The sequence below is a fragment of the Camelus bactrianus genome, chromosome 18 (assembly GCF_048773025.1).
Source record: "Camelus bactrianus isolate YW-2024 breed Bactrian camel chromosome 18, ASM4877302v1, whole genome shotgun sequence".
Lineage (NCBI taxonomy): Eukaryota > Metazoa > Chordata > Mammalia > Artiodactyla > Camelidae > Camelus > Camelus bactrianus.
This window is the reverse complement of record NC_133556.1, coordinates 34,488,796-34,509,376: the sequence shown is the minus strand read 5'-3', so window position 1 is coordinate 34,509,376 and position 20,581 is coordinate 34,488,796. Positions and strand designations below refer to the sequence as shown.

At 53.7% G+C, this 20,581-nt stretch overlaps 2 protein-coding genes across 6 annotated transcripts in view; one reads left to right on the top strand and one right to left on the bottom strand.

Moving 5' to 3' along the window:
* The window catches only part of TXNDC11 (thioredoxin domain containing 11), a 55,828-nt gene extending 50,220 nt beyond the window's left edge, over positions 1-5,608 (top strand). For all 4 annotated transcript variants that reach the window (XM_074346807.1, XM_010961738.3, XM_045521726.2 and 1 more), the window contains 2 exons: positions 901-981; positions 4,850-5,608. In XM_074346807.1, coding sequence (XP_074202908.1) covers positions 901-981; positions 4,850-5,492 — 724 coding nt within the window. In that variant the 3' untranslated portion in view covers positions 5,493-5,608. The remainder of the gene's footprint in view (positions 1-900; positions 982-4,849) is intronic.
* On the bottom strand, positions 5,533-15,787 carry SNN (stannin). Of its 2 annotated transcripts, none has more exons than XM_074346809.1 (2): positions 15,636-15,787; positions 5,533-8,739 (listed from the first exon to the last, which is right to left on the bottom strand). In XM_074346809.1, exons 1-2 carry the CDS (start codon positions 15,767-15,769, stop codon positions 8,388-8,390), a joined length of 486 nt encoding a protein of 161 aa, XP_074202910.1. In that variant the 5' UTR covers positions 15,770-15,787; the 3' UTR covers positions 5,533-8,387. The 2 variants fall into 2 exon arrangements, with proteins under 2 accessions (XP_074202910.1, XP_074202911.1); XM_074346810.1 differs by having other exon boundaries at positions 15,560-15,692.
* Positions 15,788-20,581: the final 4,794 nt, after the last annotated feature.

Genomic DNA, 20,581 nt, shown 5'->3' with positions numbered 1-20,581 from the left:
TTGAAAAATAGAACTCTAATGATGTTTTAGGTAGACTTACAGATAGAGGCAGGAGTGCTGTTTTGTTAGTAAATCTTTTGAAAAACATTATAATTTGGTTTTATCATTTGTGAATTTCATCCTTTTGGAAAAATTCAGGGCTGTGATTTTCACCCTCCCCGCCCCTAATTTTACTTTCTGAGAACTTCTGTCTTGTTCATTATTCATTTCTATCTTTTGTGTGCACCCCTGGTGAATACTGACGCCTGGCTGAGTCTCCATAGGCCGCTTCCTCCTTCTCGGATGTTCTTTTTGCTTCAGCTGAGCAGCCCCTGGGGGCGGGTGGGGAGGCCTTCCTGTCTGCCCAGCTCAGTGCCAGCTGCAGGAGGGGCCCCCGCCTAGTTCAGCACCAATTAAGCCCAGATATTATTTTCTGTATTAGAAAGTTAATGTAAAATCTACTAAGAAAATACAGCTTTTTTGGCCTCTGCCCAGACTTACAAAGTATAAAGTGTAATCTTTCTTTTCCAGTTTTCTTCCATTTTCAGAGAGGCTTGATATACTTTGTGCCATGATTTCCTTTTTCCAGAGCTGATTGAAGGGTTAAAGCATTTGCCCAGATCCTCTGGGGTGGAGGGGGACTACTCCTGAGGGGTGAGTGAGGGACTTTTTTGGAAGTTAAGTTTTACCTTCAGGACAGTGTGTCTCCCCTAAGTTAGGTGGACAGTTGAATGTCCTGGACGTATCAGAGCTTCTTGCATGAGCTGTGCCTGACTCACCCCTGGGGTGCACTCACTGAGGAGGGGCCGGTCAGTGTGGGCGCAGACGCTGCTCCGGGTTCTTCAGCTGCTAGAGGAGATTCTTTTAGGTTGGAGTTTCTTGAGCTGCTCTTACACTTTTTCTTTTCTTTCCCTTTGCCAGGATTGATGTATCTCAGAATGATCTTCCTTGGGAGTTTATGGTTGACCGTCTTCCTACTGTCTTATTTTTCCCCTGTAACAGGTAATGCTGAATTTTTTTCAATGTTTGGGCACATGGGATTCTTTTGCTGAAAATGAAATGGGTTTAAGATACTTCACAGAAGTGAAATGTAAATCACTAGTTACTACTAAACTATTTAGAATAAAATGTATTGTCCCGAAAATGTGCCATTAGGCACCAAGGGTAAAGGGCTTTGGTGTCACAATGTCAAGTGTGGTGTTTTTTGCAAGTTTGCCCCTCCAGAGTGTGTGTTTTACGTGAGCCTGAATCTGGCCACCGGAACTCCTGCACTTTCTTGGCCTTACAAGTATGCAGTGGGTGCTGAGATTGACGGCAAAGAGCCCCAGGTTCGTGTGGGGCAAAATGACAGCTCATCTGCTGAGCCTCACAGGGAGGCAGGCTCGGCCTGCCTGAGCTTTCCCCTGGGTCGTTTCTCACTGAACCTTGCTGACCACCACCTCGGCCCTCTGGTGCAAGGAGGAAACGGGTCTCTGCTACCCACTGCATCTTCTCCCCTAGTGCGCAGACTTCTGTGATTGTCCCCACGGGGTCGTCACCTTGATCTGTTCACATTTGTCTCAGTGGCATTCCAAGGTCAGTGATCACAGAGCTTCCCTGAGAGCCCAGCAAGCAGGGATGGGCTGTTAGCGAGGGGACACCAACCTGGCAGCTAGTGAATGTGGATCGGGATGTTTTGTAGAAGGGAAATTAACTCTTGGCCCTTTAAAGCCTGATAAACCAGATGTTTGCTTTGTACAGATTCCCTTTTGTTTTTAAAAGGATGGGCCCTCAGGGACCCAGTCACATGGCTTTGACAGTATCTTTAGAGGGAAAAGCATTTGCAGGATTATTTTAGTGACGTCCCTAAGTCACAAATGTTTTAATCTCCTGTGCTCACTTTTACCACTTATTGTAGCCGCTGCCATGCTTTTCGTGTTTCTCTAGGAGAGTACTGCCTTCATATGTATTGAATCATTTCCTCGGTTTTCCTCTTTATCTCAAAGCACTTTTTGCTGGAATACTTCCTGTGGTGGTAGGGTCTTGTCAAATCACGCACTAAAAACAGAGTATGACTCACCTAGTTCTTCTGCTCGCTGTGTTGCGATGAGCCTTTTTCTTTCTAAGAAGTGTCTAAAGTACCATGCAGTCAAGAAACTGTGGACAGTATCACAAGTCATTTCATCTGGGTGGGACAGAGGTGGGGCATGAACTTTAATGCAGCATAATTTTCAAATTCCAAACACAGTTTGAAAAAGCCTCTAAGTCCTAACACCCAGCACATGCCTTTGCATGAAGTTCTCGGCAACTAGACTTGTGTGTTCGAGTGCCTTTCGTTCCAGAGCTGCCTGATGCAGTCAGCATAGAGATGAGCTCCTCTGCGCCCTGCAGGAAGGTCGCTGTAGCCCTTTCCTGTTTCCTTTGAATTGAAAATTCAAGAGTGTAAATACTGAACAGGAGAAGACTGTCCAATTCTATTTTAATGGAGAGAGTTTGGTAAAACAAAGCCTTACTGCTTTGGAATGGAATTTTTCTTATTTCCTAAAAATAAATGGTAATCAAAAGTGAAGTAAGCTTCCCATTAGCTGGTCCAAAGTGAGCGTTCAGTTTACTCAGAAGGTAAATGGACAAAGGCTATGAGCTGACAGCTTGCAAAAGACAAAATGAAAAGACTTTCTCATAGCACGCAATGAGACCTTTTTCACAGCACAGATGCTTATGTTATTTTTAGTGAAAAGAATGTGAAAGTGTGTATGTGTTTTAGTAAAATATAAATTTACCCGTGCACTTGGTTAAAATATGTGCAGAAGGGAAGATGTCAAGATATTGACAACGATGATTTTGGAGGAGCAAGGATGACCTGTGATCTGGGGGGTGCCTCTTGTACGCTTTTTACCTCCTTTGCAAATTGTCCACAGTGAGCACATTGTATTGTATAATCCAGAAAGAGAAACCACATGAAAGAGCTTGTCTTTTGCCACGGTGGGCAGTCTGGGCCTCCTTCTGCTCCTGGAAGGGCCGGCCTTCCTGTGCCGCGACATTTCAGAACGCAGGTGCACTGGCCCAGCCTTGGGCCAGATCAGGGCCGGAGTGGGGACTCACTCTAACGTGTCCCCTGGGGAAGGACCCCACTTCTGTAGAGGAGCACCCCACCCTCCCTCAGTATTACAGCCCTTCCTGTGGAGGAGATACCTTCTACCCCTTTCATCATCTTTGTGTGTGGCCTTTTACATGCTAGAGGTGCATAAACACGCTCCTGGTGAATTTAGAGGAGAATCGCATAAGCAGTGGGGCCTTTTACCACCACACTTTCAAAATGATTATCATTTTGGAAGCAGTTTGTTGGCACTCTGTATCGTTGCTACTTCTAAGAAGTTTGAAAGCATCTTAGCACACTCACCAGGTAAGATTCATGGAGGTCGCTCCAGAAACTCTATAACAGCATGCTCACTAATGTTGTCTTCTGTCCTGTAAATGTCTCCACATACCCATACTAAGGCGTCTCAGCAGCCCTTTGCTGGGGATGATTCACATTTACTCTGTCCTTGGAGACCAGGTTGTGCTGCAGAACTTGGTGGCGGATCCAGCCTCTGCCTGTCCGTCCTCACCCACACCTCACAGGGGCTGGATGTTTTTAGTTGTCAGGTGAAGTGGGGCTGGGAGGCCCCACTTGGAGAACACTTACATGTTAAGAAAACTATGCTTTAAAGGAAGACGTGGTTAAGGTACTTAACCCCAAATTTTAAAAATTATTCCATTTCCCTGGACCATAAACATTTTCATAAACTTATAAAATGGGGCATATCTGATTTAAATTTCCCTATGATTTTTACCTCATAGGGAAAGGGCTACTCTTTGATAGAACTCCTTTTGTCTTTTCTTAGGTATTCGGCCACTGACTCTGTGTGGAGAGGGTGTGCAGACTTTTAATGAGGGGTTTCTGGCTAGTTCCTTTGAGAACAGTGTGATTTTTTTTTAAGCTAACATTCACTGAAATGGCCTTCAGGTAACTCGTGCAGTCCTTTCAGCAGTCCTGTGAGGGAGATGACACTCTTTTTCCCCCTTTAACAGACAAGGCAGTGCAGGGCCACAGAGGAGCCACTTGTCCAGGCACTCGAACAGGAACTGAGCAGGAACCCTGTGAGGCCCTGAGATAATTTTTTTTTAAAAAGCAAACAAAATGACAAGCTCTAAAAAGGAATTTTCTACATCAGGACTTGCAACAAGGCTTTGGGGAAAACCCTTCATGTGTCACCCTCCTTCCTTATTCTCTGCTCTCAGAGCCAGGCAGCCTTAATTCCTAAGAGTTCCTTGGTTTCTTGGATGGTCTGTTATACATTGGGGCTCCAGGAACACCTCCCCCTTTGGGACAATAAAATATGTCTCCAGATGTTGGCCAGTGTCTGCTGGTGGGGACAGTCACCCCAGTTGAGATCTCCTGCCATGGGTAATGTGTAGTAAATGCTTACTGAGGAACCAGGATGAAATGTTTTCCCATTTCAGCAAGCACTGTTGGCCACAAGAGTGACATGGGTGGCAGTCCTGCCCCAGGACACCCTTCCTGACACGCCACTGGGCCTCTCAGAGCACAGAGGCCCCTCTCCCCACACTCCCAGCATCTGGCATTACTGGCTTTAGGCCTGGGCCTGGAAGCCCTTATCTTTCTTGGAAGATTGTGAACAGACACACCTTTGAGATAAACCACTGTAACTACAGAAACAGCATATGGGACGTCCTCAGCTTTGTAGAAAACTTTGTGCCAGGTGACATGTTCTGTGCTGACTTCCTTTTGGTATGAGATAAGCAACCTGATCTTCAGTGGCAGTCTGGTTTTGGACTAAAAATGGTGGTGTGACTCTCTTATCTTTGACTCCTCTCCCTGTCTCTCCAGAAAGGACCTAAGTGTGAAATACCCCGAAGACCTTCCCATCACCCTTCCAAACCTGCTGAGGTTCATTCTGCATCACTCATACCCTGCTTCCGCCCCCACACATCTGGCTAACCCTTCTACCAAAGAGTGTCTTCAGAGTGAGGCTGTCCTACAGCAGGGGCACATCTCCCACTTGGAGAGAGAGATCCAGAAGCTGAGGGCGGAGATCAGCACCCTGCAGCGGGTGCAGGTGCAGGTGGAGGCCCGGCTGGCGGGCGCGCGCAGGGACGAGCACCGGCTGCTGCGGCAGCAGCACACCCTGGAGAGGCAGCACAGCCTGCTCCGGCTGCACAGCGAGCAGCTGCAGGCCCTGTACGAGCAGAAGACCCGGGAGCTCGAGGAGGTGGCCCGCAAGCTCCAGGAGCTGGCTGACGCCTCGGAGAACCTCCTCACTGAAAACACGTGGCTCAAGCTCCTGGTGGCCACCATGGAGCGGAAACTGGAGGACAGGGACGGGGTTGAAGCCCGCGGTCCCCCGAAAGTGGTGCGCTCAGGATCCCCCGAGCCCTCGGGTGCTCCCCGGCTGCCAACCAGCACTCCTCCACCTTCCAACATCAGCTCCACGCTGGCGTCCGAAAGGAGCAACGAGAACAGGACAGACTAACTTTGAAAATGACATGAAGAAATCAGAGGCGAAAACTGTGTATTGGGAATATATTTATGCAAATTTTATTGAAATTTATTGTAAATAAAGATTTTCTCAGTGGTCTAGAAAATCAATTTGAATGTCATGTCATTCAGCTTTTATTGAACAGGGACATCCCCTCTACTTATTGCACAAACTTGGTAGCTTTGAGACAGAAACAGTAGCACAGTCCATTTGAGGATTTGTCTGAAAAATTAGTCCATTTTTTAGTGGCTCAGTGTCAGAGTTCCCTCCCCATTCCCCTCCTGTTGCTTCTGCAGTGACATGCAGGATGAAAGGTCAGTTTCTTGACTGACTAATCAGAAAATGTGGACGCAACAGTTGGGCTATTCAGAAAGAATTCAATGAGAGGTCATAACTTAACTGAGCCATTTGAGTGTGTGGCTCTGGTGTCTACGCTTTAAAAAGTAGCTATTGATAAATAAGAACAGTGAGAGCTATTATGTGGTTGTTCACCAGTTCTGCAGGCACTTCCACTCTCCTCCAGAGACCGCCCGCTGGTGTCCTGCCACGCCAGCGGCCCTCCCCTGGCACTGACACCACGCTGACGAGCCTGACGCAAGCAGCACAGATGTTGTGGGTAGGAAACCTCCAGGAGTGGAACTCAGGAGAAAGTGATGCTTTTATCTTCTCAAAACCAAAACTTCACTGGCACGGTAAGCAGCTCAGGGCGGATGTGACAGGCAAGCGATGGTCATTTTCAGGGTCAGGCTCAGGGACTGGAAATGCAAGTCCCAGGAGCTCCTCGGTTACGTGGGTGAAGGACAGCCTTAGGTGTCGGCTGCCGGCTGCGGAAAGTAGAGGTAGAAAGCCTGAAGTCCTGAAACTCAGGGGGATTTGGTCCAACACCCTTGTATCTTCCTCATTTTTCTTATGTCCTTCATTAGAAAGCATACCTTCTCCCTGACTTTCCAGTTCGCACCTTTAGAACTTCTGCGCCTCTCCCACCCACACCGTGTCCTGCCCACTCCACCCTGCAGGGCCTCTGCTGGTCTCCAGCCTCACTCTCGTGCTTGGACACCTCCAGGTGGGGGCCAGAGGCATTTGCTCCTCTGTGCTAAGCCCAGCTGCCTTTTAAGGATTCCTCAGTAGCCCACCTGTGCTCTCTCAAACCTGCCTTCAGCTCAAATTGCCTAACTAGCTACCCCTCCCCTCCCCCCAAGCTGTTCCTGAATGTTTGACTCTTTAATTCAGGGGTAAGCTGCTAAAATAAGTGTTCCCTAAGCTCCCTCCTAGGGGTTCTAGAAAGCAGATTAGTTCAGCATGCTTTTTAGAGGAGATTTGGATGAGGCCAGAGGAGCTGCCTTCAGCCTGAGCAGGAAGCCAGAGTTATGGGGTCAGAAAGGGGCATAGTGGGCAGCCCCAGGCCACCTAGGAACTCCCTGCCCATACTGCTGGCAGGTGGTTCAGGTGCTCTGGGCCAGCACTCTGCGGCTCAGCTTATTACAGAGGATGCCGACACAAATCACGTTTTAATTATGACAGTTAAGGATGCGCTTATAGTGGTAGAATTAAAAACCTAAGCGAGTTCACTGAAGTATACACAGGGGACACCTTGGAGATGCAGGGCAGGGGTGGGAGTGGGGGTCACTGGCCTGACCGAGAGCCACCAACTCATCTTTGCAAAACACCAAGTCCTGAACCTGAAACACACTCTCCCCCAACCCTCCCCTGGGCGCCCACTAGGCTGCTGGGGGTTCCCGCGTCCACATGCACTTGGGAAATGATCTTCCCCTGCACTTGGCGCTCCTAGAGCAGAGTCAGGGGCCCCTCCTTCTGGCTGGCCCGCTGAGGAAAGTGGGTGGTAATCTGAGAGGAAAGGAAGCTAATTTGTGAAAAGGGAAGGGGGAAGAAACCAAGTCCCCTCCCCCACCCCTCCAGTGCAGAAAGTATTAAATACAACAAACAAAAAACAACTTTCTTTCCCGGGCCAGTTGGGTTTCGGATACAGATACAGGCAGCCGCCGAGGCTCTGGTGTTTCCAGCGAAGCCTGCCCTAAGTAAAGCCGGGTGGGGATGGGGTGCTCAGCATGCTCAAGACCACAGGGGCCAGAAACTGCTCTGCCACTAGGATGCCTGGCAGCCCTCAGGGCTCGTGCTCTGACTCGTCCTTCACTGGCTCCCAAGCAGCTGCAGTGGCTTCCTTGCAGTAACTCCACTAGCAATAGGAACTGGCCTCTAACGACCTAATCTACCTAGAGAAAAGGGGTGTGGGGGCTGGGGGGCCGTGCTGCTTCTCCATCCATTGCTCACAAAGCAGAGATTGCCAAAGCGCCCCAACAGGTCAGCTGCCAGGCTGACAACTGACCTGTCACGTCCTCTACATATACACGTGTTATCAGAGACCCCTGCCAAGTGCAACGTGGGCCTTACAAGTCTAAGACCCTCCCCCACAGCCTTGACTCAGCTCAGCGCTCCTACAGACAGTCCCATGTGCTCTATACAATATTTTTAAAAATCAGCAAAAGAGGCTTAAGCACGTGCTTCTGGGGCCTATTTACAGTTCACAGGCTTGTGAGTTCACGCGTTACAGTAGTAGTTCCATCAAAAACAGGCTCAGCTAAACATTCAAGTAACAAAAGCGCTACAGGGCCATGAGCCCCAGCAAGGTCAGGCCTGCCCACTGCCTGCAATGGGCAGCCCCACCAGGAGGCCGAGGGGATGCCCAGGGCCACCGAGCCCCAGCTCGGGACAGCCAGGACCCTGGGAGTCAGTGCATGCGATGACGAAGCCCAGCGAGGCCATGCCAGCGAGCGTCAACCCTTCCTCTCAGACAGCAGCATGTCTGTGGTCTCGCCCCTCCCGCGCCTCTCGGCTGGATGCAAACAGGCCCAGGAGCCTGCGCATCTCGGCTCAGCCATGGACTTCCGGGCCGCCGGGGCTCAGCTTGGCCTTCCTCTCCACGCACGGTCCCTTGGCCGAGTACTGCACCAGCAGGAAGGGCTCCTTGGTCTCGCCATCCCCTACGATGCTCTCCTCGTCCTCCGACTGGCTGATGCGCTGCAGCCGCAGGTAGCACCAGCAGCCCAGGATCAAGGCCCCCAGGGCGGCGATGGCGATGAGGATGACGATGACCGTGACCACGCCCGTGGTGGGGCTGTGGTCCATAATAGACATGGTCAGCGCTTGGGGAGGCTTTCTCCGCAGGAAGGCCTTGGGTGGGGACAGCTCAGTGAGGCTGGAACTCAGGCTGGACACGAGAGCCCTGAAAGACAAAGCAAGGTAAGGCATCACTGGGGACCCTGACAGCTCACTTGGGCTGGCTCTTCCGTGGGGTCTATTTTCAATCAGCTCTTAAGCCTGTCCGTCCCACCCTCATCCTAGTGAAAAACCAGCTGGTTGGCGTTTGCCGTTTCTTTGTTCGCGATGCCACCAGCGTTCTCTTCGCTCACCCTGGCCACTTCCATTTAATACCTTTGATGCCTTCAGTGCCTCTGCTACCAGACAGGCAGTCAGCCTCACTCAGCCAAGGACCTGAGAGGCTGGAGAGGGGACACCCCAGACCTGTGGCCCTACTGCAGCGGAGGCTGAAAGAGAGTCTGTTTAAAGTAAATATTCTAGAAGCCCAGCACCCACTAGGTGTTCTGCAACTGCTCACAGCCTGAAAGGAGCCAGTGCTTCATGATGGCCAGAGACGAGGGATTCGAAAGCAGGGAAATGACATCAGCTCCTCTCGCGAACAGGCGACACATATAGCTCAATGAGTCTTCCGGAACACCTGTGAGAGGGTGCAGCTGGCGACAGCCTCTGCCCACAAAGGAGCTGTAGGCGACCTGGCTCAGGAAGAGCTCTGAGGGCAGAGGAGGGTGGGACAGACCGGCCCCTGCCCTCACGGGGCTCAGCACGTGGTGCGGGAGCCAGACTGCAAACGCGTCAGTACACCAAACACCTGTCACTACCGATGGAGGGATGGAATGCCAGGAATATAGGGGACCAAGTGCCACCATGCTAAACTGGGTGGGCCAGGCAATACTCAGGGAGGCGATGCTGATGCTGAGACATGCGGGAAGGCCAGCCCTTGGGGAAGAGTGTTCCTGGCAGAGGAACACTGCCTGCTTAGGCTCTGAAGGCAGGAGGGCCTGCTGGCAAGTTTGAGGAGAGGTCAGGCAGCCGGTGGCTGGAGCTGGAGAATCAGCCGGTTTGTGTGGGGGCGGGGAGGGGGTGTAAATGTCCCAAGGCCCAGCCAGCGATCGCCCATAGAGGCAAGAGGTGCTGATGCTAGCTGGCTCTTGGGACCCAGGGGACTTTTTAAAAAATTTCTCCTGCCTCACCATAAACGGAGCAAATAATAGTAACTAACACCCAGGTGGTTATGAGGATTCAAAAGAGCCCACAATGCCCTGGGCACAGGGCAGGCACAGAGTCGGTGCTCAGCTGTCTGGACTCGTTTTTTTGGGGAGAAGACTGACATCAATGCAAGCAGACAGCATTGGGAGGGGAAGGTTTTCCATCCAAACAGGATGGAACCTGCTGTCCTTGAGCAATGACAGCCTTAATCAGAAATGATTCTTACCTACCCTAGGTAGTCTCCTCCACCCCCACCCTAGGACCAGGTTTGCCTGAAGGTCAAACCCAGCGAAGTCAACGCTCCTGAGTCTGTCCAGGGACCAGGCCCTGGGAAAACCCTGCAGGCCCCCAGTACTGCTCTGCTGCCCATGCCCATGTTTGCAGAGGGGCCCTGGGCAGGAGGAGGTGATATCCCTGGAGTCTGCCCCCTCCTCACCACCTCCAGGGTCAAGCTGCTGCCATCACTCTCCACAGGCTCGCTGGTCCACCTGTGGAGACCCACTGCAGCCAGTTCTGGTCACTCACAGGAAGGGCCCTAAGTTCTTACGGTGACCTACAGGGCCTGATGTGAAGCATCCCCACCCACTGCCCCTCTCCCCTGACCCCAGGCTCCCTCCTACCCCCAGGCCTTTGCCCAGCCAGATGCTCTGCTCCCCTTACTCTTGTTCGGTAGTTCTTAGGTGGGGCGACGGTGCCCCAGGAAAGGATCATTTGTTAACGTCTGGAGACATCTTCGGTTGTAACAACTGTGTGTGGGGAGGGGTGCTACTGGTACGGAGTGGATGGAGACCAGAAATGCTGCAAAGCTCCCCAACAAAGATTCAGCCCCAAACACCAGCAGCGTGGAGGCTGAGAAGCCTGACCTAGTTGACTCCAGCTCAGGCAGGGAGCCTTCCTGACCCCTACAGTCCAGGAGTCCTTCAGCTGCACTTGCTGCCTCCCTCCAGGGCACCAACTTCAGTCTGCAACCCTGGCTTCTGTGTCAGGGCCTCTGGGTTAGCACCTGCCTCTCCCGTTAGGCTGTGTGCTCCATGAGTGGCTCTGCACACTTCTGTGCCCTCAAGTGCGCAGGTCATCCTCACGTCTCCCCTGCCACCATCAGGGCTGCTGTCAGCTCCCATAACCCCGCTCAGCCTGTCCTCTTGGGCCTCCAGATGGTACACGTAACCTCCCACCAACCCCAGGAGAGCCTGCTGGCTGCAGCTGGATGAACCTGTCCCAACCCCCATGTTCTCTTCCCACCAGGGAGCACACCTAGCTGCCTCGTCCCTCCCCGCCTCCCCCTCTCCCCTGGACCTCTGTGTCCAGCGCCTGCTGGGCGCCTACCCTCCCACTGGGCTCCTGGACAGGAAGGCAAGTCGGTATCAATTCGGAAGGGGAAGTGTGTGTGTCTGGGGCGTGGGGTGGGGGTGGGGGTTCAGGGACAGGAAGTGAGAAATCAAATAATGGCAGCAAGACCTGAGAAGGGGGGACCCCAGGGACCAAATCAGCTGGGGAGCCCAGGAGGTGCCCACAAGTCCTGGGGTGGAAAGAGCAGTCCTGGGACCCTCTGAGAGGAGTGGTGATCTCGAAACCCTGTCTGGTCCCCCTGCCCCAGGCCTGGAGGAGTGGGCAGAGCCAGGGATGGGCCTCTCACCTGGTGTGAGCACTGCGCCAGGTAACCAGGGCACGGTCACACCCAGCCTGCGGTCCCTGGCCCTCCCTTGAAAGTGTGTGCTTGTTCCTTCATTCACTCAGCATGTGTTTCTTGAGAACTGATCTTTTAAAAAATCTGATCACGTCATCCCCTGCTCAGAACCCTCCCTGGCACAGGCAGAGAATCCAAATTCCCTGCCTCCCCAGCTCGTCACACCCTCCCGCCTCCCACCTCAAGGCCTCTGCACTTTCTGTTCCTTCTGCATGGAGTGTTCCCCGAGTGTCCCATGACTGGCTCCTTCCTTTCATACAGGACTTTCTCAGAAGGTGCCTCTCCGGGGCTGCCTTCCCAGATCACCCAGGCTCCAGACCACCCCCACCCCCGCCCCGCACTGGTCACCACCTTGTACTACTTCCTCTTACTCCCCAGTGCTCTCTGCTACCTAAATTCTCTTGGGTCAGGGAATGTGTTTCCCTGGCTGCGGTCTCCTACCCGCAGTGGACTCTAAGCCTGCAGGAGGAGAGCACTGTCCCTCTTGCCCACTGCTGGACCCCCAGTCCTATTACCAGCATAGAGCAGGTGCTCAATAAATGTCTGCTGAGTGCTCCCAGCCTAGATAGGTAGCGATGAGTCAGAGGAGACCTTGCTCCCGGGGGATTAACAGTCCTCAACCCCCACCCCTGAGCCAGGCCCCTGATCCCGAAGCTACTATGGGTCCCCACGCCGGTTCCAACACTCAAGGGAGCTGGCAGCCTGCGTGGGAGGACAGGCTGCAGCCTGAGCATGGGGGCAGGAGCCACGTGTGCAAGTGGGTCCTGGAAAGGCCTGGCCCGAGCCCATGGAGGGGCAGCTGTCCCCACACGCGCTGCAGGGAGGTGGGGAGGAGGCCACTGAGATGCAGATCCCAGAGGAACCTGAACCACGAGGATGGCCGGTGGTTCCCTCTGAGCCCTTCTGGCCTGGGCTGGACCCCACACCTTGCTTCACATCTCCCCGGCCTCCCTCCTGCTCCTCCAAGCCAAGGTGTCTCCTGCAAGTCAACAGACCCCTCACCCTGATCCAGGGCAGGACAGGTAGGGCCACAGTGTGGGCTGGGTGGATGGATGCTCCTCATGGCACGTGGGAAGCCTGGACACCTCAGAACAATCATCTAAGTAGTTAAAGCTTACTCAGTACAATCATCTAAGCCTCCCAACAAGCCAGCGGCCTGCGCTGCTCACTGCTACCATCCGAGTTTCACAGATGGGGAAACTGCGGCGCAGGAAGCTTGAGCCGACTGCCCAAGAGTGATCAGCAAGAAAGGATGTGCCCCTGGAAGAGGGTGGGCAGAAAGAACAAAGGGAATGGTCTTCCAAATGCAGAGTGTTGGGCCAGCCTTGGGGCCAGGGCACAGCCAGGGCCTGAGGTCTCTGGGCAGTCTGGGGGTGGGATCCAGGCCACGCTCCTCCCAACCTCGGCAGCATCTCCTTGCCAGCTCCCTCAGTCAGGACAAAGGCTGGCACTGGAAGCCCAAGGCCATTTGGATCCCCCCAAACATACGGTGCCAATCCTCCACCCTCCCTCCACCCCCCTGCTCCTTCTTCCTCCCTCATCGCACTCACTGCTCCTGGAAAAACAAGCTCTAAAATCCAGCCTCATCAGTCTGCAGATGCCACTCCTCTGACATCCCCACACCCTGTGCCCCGGCCCACCAATGGGTATAAAAGGACCATCCCTGCCTCAGCCACCAGTGAGCTGAGGGCAGGCATCTCCCACTGTCCCCCTGACCCTCGGAGGCCCACAGCTTAGGTTTTCCCCAATCTAAGGCGGGGTCCAGTCACCTCTGCCTCCTCAGGGGATCCCCAAACGAAGCCTTAACCACACTCTGCAGGTTCCTTCACACACTCAAGGTCCAGTGGAGCCCAACTAGCAGCAGAGCAGGTTCAGGTCCCCTTCTTTGCCCCATCCCATGCCTCCCCTCACTATCACAAGCTGTTCTGACCCAGCCAAGCAAGCTGCTCCTAACGGCCTCAGTTTCTCAGCCTGTAAAATGGGAACGAGGCCTTGACCTCCCCAGCCAGGTTGTGGGGAGGCTGGGAAGTGATAAGAAATGTAAAAACAGAAGGACTACAGGGCCGCCGTGTTTGCAAGTCACCAGGCACCACGCTTTCCTGGGTGCCACAGGGAGGACAGCAAGTCCTTAGGTTTGCCCCTCACTCCCCAGAAGAACCTGCCTCCCAGGAGGGTACAGAACCTGGTCCAGGCCCAGTGCCACTAACAGACCCTTCCTCAGGAACACGCTGCCACCTTTTCGCTTAACTGGGCACACTGTGAGTGTCTCCTGGCCCAGCTGGACACCAGCTTGCCACCCCTGCCCCGCAGCCTCCACCTTCTGGGCCTGTCCTGCTTACAGGGGACCAACTACCCCTGCAGTGGCTTCCAGCCCTGCCCCTAGGGGTTAAGTCATGTCCCCTCCCCCAACAAAGCCACCTGTCACATATGCCAAAAAACCACCCTCTTGCCTATTTGGGGGACCCCAGTTTACAAACCAGAAACATTTCCTGCCTGGTTTTCGATTAGAAACATAGGACTGGAGGGAGGATGGGGCACTGCTGGGCACAACCTGGGCACAACCAGGGCACAGATGAGTATCTGCTCTGTGCCAGGCCTGAGCAGGCACTGGGACCCAAGGAAGCACCACAAAGGCCCCTGTCCCCCTAAAGCCAAGACCAAAACAGTGGAGGTGTCGATGGAGACTAACAATTATTGGGCTGTGCCCAGCTCCGCAGCAGTGTCATCTCACCCTCCACCGCCCACCCATTCCCTCCTGAAGAGGAAACTCGCACCAGAACCCCCTAAGTTCCCCGGTGCAGAAGAGGAAGCTGGTATAGGCAGCACCCTGGGGACTGCCCCAAGGTCAGTCAGTCTCCTGCGTCCCCACCCTGTGAATCAGCCACTGATCATTCTCACAGGCTGCCCAAGGGTCAGCCTACTTGCCAAACAACTTTAGTAATTTGGCTGTGATTACTATGTGCCAGACACTTAGTGAAACACTTCACACAGATCATCCCCTTTCAGCCTCAAGACAACCAGAGTCACTACTCTGCTCACTTTGCAGATAAAGAATCTGTGGTTCAGAGAAGTTAAGTCAATTGCCCAAGGTCACACAGCTCAAAAGTAACTGCGCAGGGATTCAATCCCAGGCAGCCTGGATCCAGAATCCGGGATTTCAAGCCTGACACTAAAATTTCATATTGTTGACCCCCACCGCCCCACCCCCATGCCTGAGGGGCCAAGGGGGACAGATGAACCCCAGCCCACCCCCAAATGGAGCAGGCTGGGTGACGGGCCGAGGGCTCTACGCTGGGGACACAGGGATGACAAGCGCCCGGGCAGCTCCCGCCTGCCAAGCGCGGGCGACGTGCAGGCGAGGTGCCAGGCGCGCTCCATGTACCCTTCTCTTTTAACCCTGCCAGGCGACTCTGTCGTCTCCCCGACCCTACCAAAGAGCTAAGTGAAGCTGGAGGGAGGAAGGGGCTCGACCCATGGGGCGACAGCTGGAGGATGAACGACAGCTGGAGAGGCAACTCCAGTCGGCTTGACGGGGGGTGGGGGGAGGGGGGATTTGGGGGACGAGACCCAGTCATGCCCACGCCGCGCAGTCACCGCCGACGGAACCGGGCACCAAACGCCGCAGCCCGTCCTCAGTTTCCCCACCTGCGAAACGGGCACCAGACGTCTCCAGGACCCCGACCCCCACCCCTGGAATCCTCCTGACTACCCTGGAGGCTGCCAGGATCCCCGCCTTCGATTATTTACAAAAAATCCCGAAGTGTCCCGAGAAGCCCGGTGGCCAGTCTGGGACGCAGAACTGCGGGCCGCGGTGCGGGGCATACACTGGGTTGAGGGGACACCCGCTCCCCGCAAAGCCGCCGCCGCCCCCCACCGCCTCCTTTGTCCCGATCTCGCAGCAGCGCAGTGGACAAAGAACCCCCGCCCGCGGGCGCGGCCCCCCGGAACAGACCCTCCCCCCGAAGCCGCGCCCCGACCCGGGCCGCTCCTCCCCCGCCGCAGAGACCACCCCCCCCCGCCCGCGGACAAGCCGTCCCGCGCGCGCCCCCACCTCATCCGGGGCCGCCCCTTCCCCTTCTGCAGGCCCTCGCCGCGCCGGAGAGCCTGGCCCGCCCGGCCCCGCTCACCATGGCGCCGCCCGCAACCCGGCCCGATCGCCCCGCAGCAGCCGCGCGGACCCGGCTCCGCCCGCCAGCCAGCCCGGTCCGGCAGCCGCGCACCGTCGGGACGCAGGAGCCCCGCTCTGCGGCGGGCGGGGCATCTCCGGCTCCGCCCCCGACGGGGGCGGGGTCCTCCTGGAGAAACCAATGGTAGATCGCGCTGGCACGGCTGGGCGGGGCGGGCTGGGGCGGGGTCACGTGCGCGCCGGGCCGAGCCGCCCAAGCGGGGCGGAGGCTGAGCGCTGTTGGCAGAACTGGAGGTGGGGGGCGGGTTCCTCCTCGGCGCACGCGGATTGGGCGCGGATGGGTGCGGGGCCTTACTCCCGCCCGCAAACAGAGGGGAAAACTGAGGCGCACGGCAGGTGAGAGTGTGGCACGCTGCCTGGAAGCGGGGAGGGGCAGAATCCTGGGCAGGGGCAAAAGAGAGGCAGGACCCCTGAGTTAAATGTCCTTCCCCGGAGAGGGACCTGGTCATTCACCCGTTCGTTACTTCATTAATTCATCATTCAGCCCCGACCGTATGCCTGGTAGGACAGTAATCTCAGGAACAGCTACGAACAAGACAAACAAGGACCGTGCCCTCACGGAACTCTCATTCTGCTACGGGCTGAAGCTCTGGGCAATGTGCAGCCCCTTGGCCTCTTCGAAGCCATGGTTATTTAATGTAATAACTTGGTGATTAGGCCCTCACCAAGTGCCATCCCCTGTACTAACCACTCAACGCGTTTTATCTGGACAGCTGGGAAAAGGAAGAGCTACTCATTTTGCACTTGAGGCTCCAAAGGGCTAAAGTACCGCAGCCCACTTGTAATGAAGGGCAGATCGGAGGCCAGGCCTGTCTGCCTGGGAATTATTGCCAGTTCGTCCACCTGTCCACCCAAGAAGGCAGTCCAGCAAGACTGGTGGTCAGCTGGGGCGAGGGTGGGTCCTTTCAAGGCCTCTGTGGCCCAAGTTCCCTAGACCACTGCCTCTGGCTTGGAAGGCAGTAAGGGGCAAGTGGAGCTCCTCTTCCTGGGAGCTGAGAGTCTTGTCTGGAAATGTCTTTCCCACCCTCAAGCAAAGTTCCCTGGGAGAAGACAGAGGGCCCAGCTCTTGAGGCCCTGGTGGCCAGGTTCTCCTTATTCCCTCTACTCCAGCCTTATTGGTCTCGTCTTCCTGCTTCACGTGCACCAGGCTGTTTCCCACCTCTGGGTCTTTGCTTCTACTGTTTCCTTTAGATGACACATTCTTCCACTCCATCTTTCAGGAGGACTCTCTCTGATCCCCACCCAAGCGCTGTCCACTTTATTTTTCGTGCATTGAAAAATTGTACATTTGGGAGAGTGTATGTGCATTCGTATTGAATGAATGAATGAATGAATGAGTGGACTGCAGAACTCCAGGTCTGGCCCAGCTGCACCCTATCAAAGAGGACAGGCCTAGGAGGTGAGCTGGGGGTTAAGAAAGAATGGACAGAGAGGCAGAGGGGCAGCCACCTCCAGGCCAGCTCCTCGGAGGCCAGAACCAGATGGCTCAGAGCAGCTCCTGCTCCTGAGTCTGCACAGCGCTGCCCTCAAAGGCTCCTGCCCCGTCAGCCACACCTGGGAGCCCAGGGTGAAAGGAAGCAGGTTCTACCCACAAAGCCAGTTTCAGTGGCCTCTGTGGTCACTGCCTCAAGTGGCCAAAGACCTCAGTAGTGGTGAGGACATGGGAGGAACCAGCTCGGAGCCCCGGAGCCAGGGTTGGCAAAGAGAGGACAAGGGAAGCAGGGACACTTTGGGAGAAAAGATTCTGGGAGGAAAAGGTGGTGAGGGGGAATACAACATAGCATGGAAGCTGAGAGTCATACTGCCTGGGTTCAGTGCAGCCTTTCCAGCTGGGTAGCTTTAGGAAAACCAGCCTAACCTCTCTGTCCCTCGGTTTCATCACTTGAAAAATGGGGGGGGGGGGGGGGTGACAGTAAGTTGACCTCACAGGGCAGTTGTAAACACCTCAAATGCTTGGTGGTATGGGGGTGAACCTGGGCTTCCCTATTCAGATCTTGGGCAAGTCACAGCGTTTCTGTGAGCCTCAGGCTCCTCGGCTTTGTAGTGACTTTATGAAACCCACCTCTGGGGTGCTGAGAGGCAGAGGGCCTGGGAATAGCCCATCTGGGCCCAGCCATCCATCTTGCCCAGAGTGAGTTGCTCCAATAATAACAACAACAATAAATAATAGTAGCAGTAGACCATATTCTAAGCACTACATATGCATAAACTTGTTTTTTTATTTTTATTCTTTTTGCATAAACTCATTTTAACCCCCATTTTACAGACAGGGAAACTGAGGCACGGAGCAATAAAGGCACACAGAAGTGAAAATGTAGAAATGTGGATTCTGACTCGGTAGGTCTGGGCGAGAGGTTATGCATTTCTCACAAGCTCCCAGGTGGTGCTGATGGTTCGGGCACAGCACTTTGAGCAGCAAGGGGCTATCACACTTGATTAAGGTCACACAGTTGGTGAGCACCGAGCCTGGATTCAAGGCCACATAGAAGGCTGTCTAGTCCTGCACTTAACCTTGACCCTAACTGCCGACCCCAGCCCCAGCTTTCTCCCCTACAAAGAGGCAGGAAGTGCAGCTCCCCTCCCCAAGCTCATTTCCTCTCTTGGGGCCCCTACCACCTCCTTCTATTGGTGGCATCTGGCCCGTAGAACCTCCCTGCCCCCAATGTCCCTGGGGTCCTCCCTGTTGATGCTATGGGGGGTTTCAGATGCTCATTAGCCAGGGAGATGATTAGGGGAGAGGGATGAGCTCACCCTGGGTCCCTGGGGCTTGCTGAGGCCCAGCTGAGCCTGCCCTGTGCCAGCCTGGCCCTCTGCCTGCTTCCCTTGGGGCGCTGGAGGGGCCAGGACAAGGAGGGGCTGGCTGGGGTGCGGCGAGGCCTTGGCCAGCCTCCCAGGAGACTCCAGTGGGGCCTCCCTGCCCAGCCCACAGCCCTTAGGGTTCCAGGCCTAAAAATGAATTGAAATGTCTTGGCCAGAGGGAAATTCCCCAAAGGGTGAGAGGTGAGCCTCGGATGAGTTCTGCAGGGTGCGGTTAGGAGGGATGGAGGGAGCGCGTCACCCAGCTCTGAACCACACAGCAATCCTTGTCAAGGGGAGAGAGCCTCACTTGCTGGCTAGCGGCTTTAATCTCTCTCTAGCATTGGCTCGGCCCCCTCATGACCAGGAGAGAGCAGACCTCAGGCTCACCATCTTGAGCAATCCACACTCAAGCTAGCCTGTCACATCATCTTGTTTTTCTGCAGTGTATATTACTTTCTATTTTCGGCACAGATATTTGCTTTTCCATTTAGGATAGTGGCAGACCCATTCTTTTGTAAATCAGTCTACTAAGGGGTTAAAAATAAGTGAGTTCACTTCAAGCAATATATAATGGAAGTAACTAGAGACGGTACAGGGAGATGGGGAGATGGAAGCTGTGGGGACAGTGGCAGATGGAGCGCTGAAGTGGGGAACCTGCCAGAGGTAAGCCCGAAGGCAGCTTACAGCCTGGGCACACAGTCCTCTTACTCCAGGGCCAAACCGCCTCTGGCCAGGACAGAGACACCCCATGAGCTCCTGTGTCCACCAGAAAGTTGGGAGCAGGTGTCAGGGTGAGGGCTCTTTGAGGAGGTGTGTACTGAGCTGAGACGGATGCAGCCTTGTCTTGGCACCAGAGAAACTTACAGACATGGAAGCAGGCAGACTTTGAGTGTGTAGGATCTGTTTTATTTTGATTTTTAAGTGATTTTTTTTTTAGCAAATGTCAGCTGCAGAGAATCATGGACTGATCATAATCCGGATCCTGGCATATTCTCTTCTTTGGTCCTTGCATGACCTACTTTTCTTAAGAATTTCCATAGCTATTTTAATCAAGTGAAAAAGTAATACACCCCAGGTAACTCATGGGTCAAAAGCAAGGACCCTAACAATCGGCAGCATCCAGTCTTGAGGTCACCTCCTCCCATCCCCGCTGTGATCCCTATTGCGGTCCCTGTTGCCTTGGATCCTGCCTTCATTACTCCCTGTTTTCCTTCTTGTGTGATTTTATCCTCAAAGTGTATATTTTATGTTAGTTTCTTCTTACTAACTTTATTAAAAAGATATATTAGCTTCCCAGGGCTGCTGGAAGAAATTACCACCACTGGATGCTTAAAACGATAGAAAACTATTCTTTCACAGTTCTGGAGGCTAGAAGTTCAAAATCAAGGTGCTGGCAGAGCCACCTTCCCCTCTGAAAGCTCTGGGAAAGGATTTGTTCCATGCTTCTCTCCTGGCTTCTGGTGGTTGCCAGCAATCCTTGGCAATCCTTGGCTTGTAGATGCATTCTCTCTGTGTGTCATTGCCCCTTCTTTCCCCCCACCCCCAGCATTTTTGAGGAATTACTGGCAAATTTAATTGTATATATTTTAAGTATACAATGTGATACTTTGATATACATACACATTGTGGAATGATTACCCAGATCAAGATAATTAACATATTCAGTACCTCACAGTTAACTCCGTGTGTGTGTGTGTGTGTGTGTGTGTGTGTGTATGTGTGTGCACGCACATGAGGTGAGAATGTTTAAGACCTACTCAGCAACTTTCAAGTATACAATAATGGTTTTTTTTTAGCTGAAGTATAGACGGTTTACAATGTTGTATTAATTACTGGTGTACAGCGTAATGATTCAGTTATATGCATATATATTCCTTTTCATATTCTTTTTTATAAGCTATTACAAGATATTGAATATAGTTCCCTGTGCTATACAGTAGGACCTTGTTGTTTATGTATTTTATCTGAATGATTAACTATAGCCATCATGCTGTATGTTAGATCCTCAGAACTTACTCTTGTTACTGGAAGTTTGTGCTTTTTAACCTGCATCTCTTCATTTCCCCCTCCCCTAGCCCCTGGCAAACA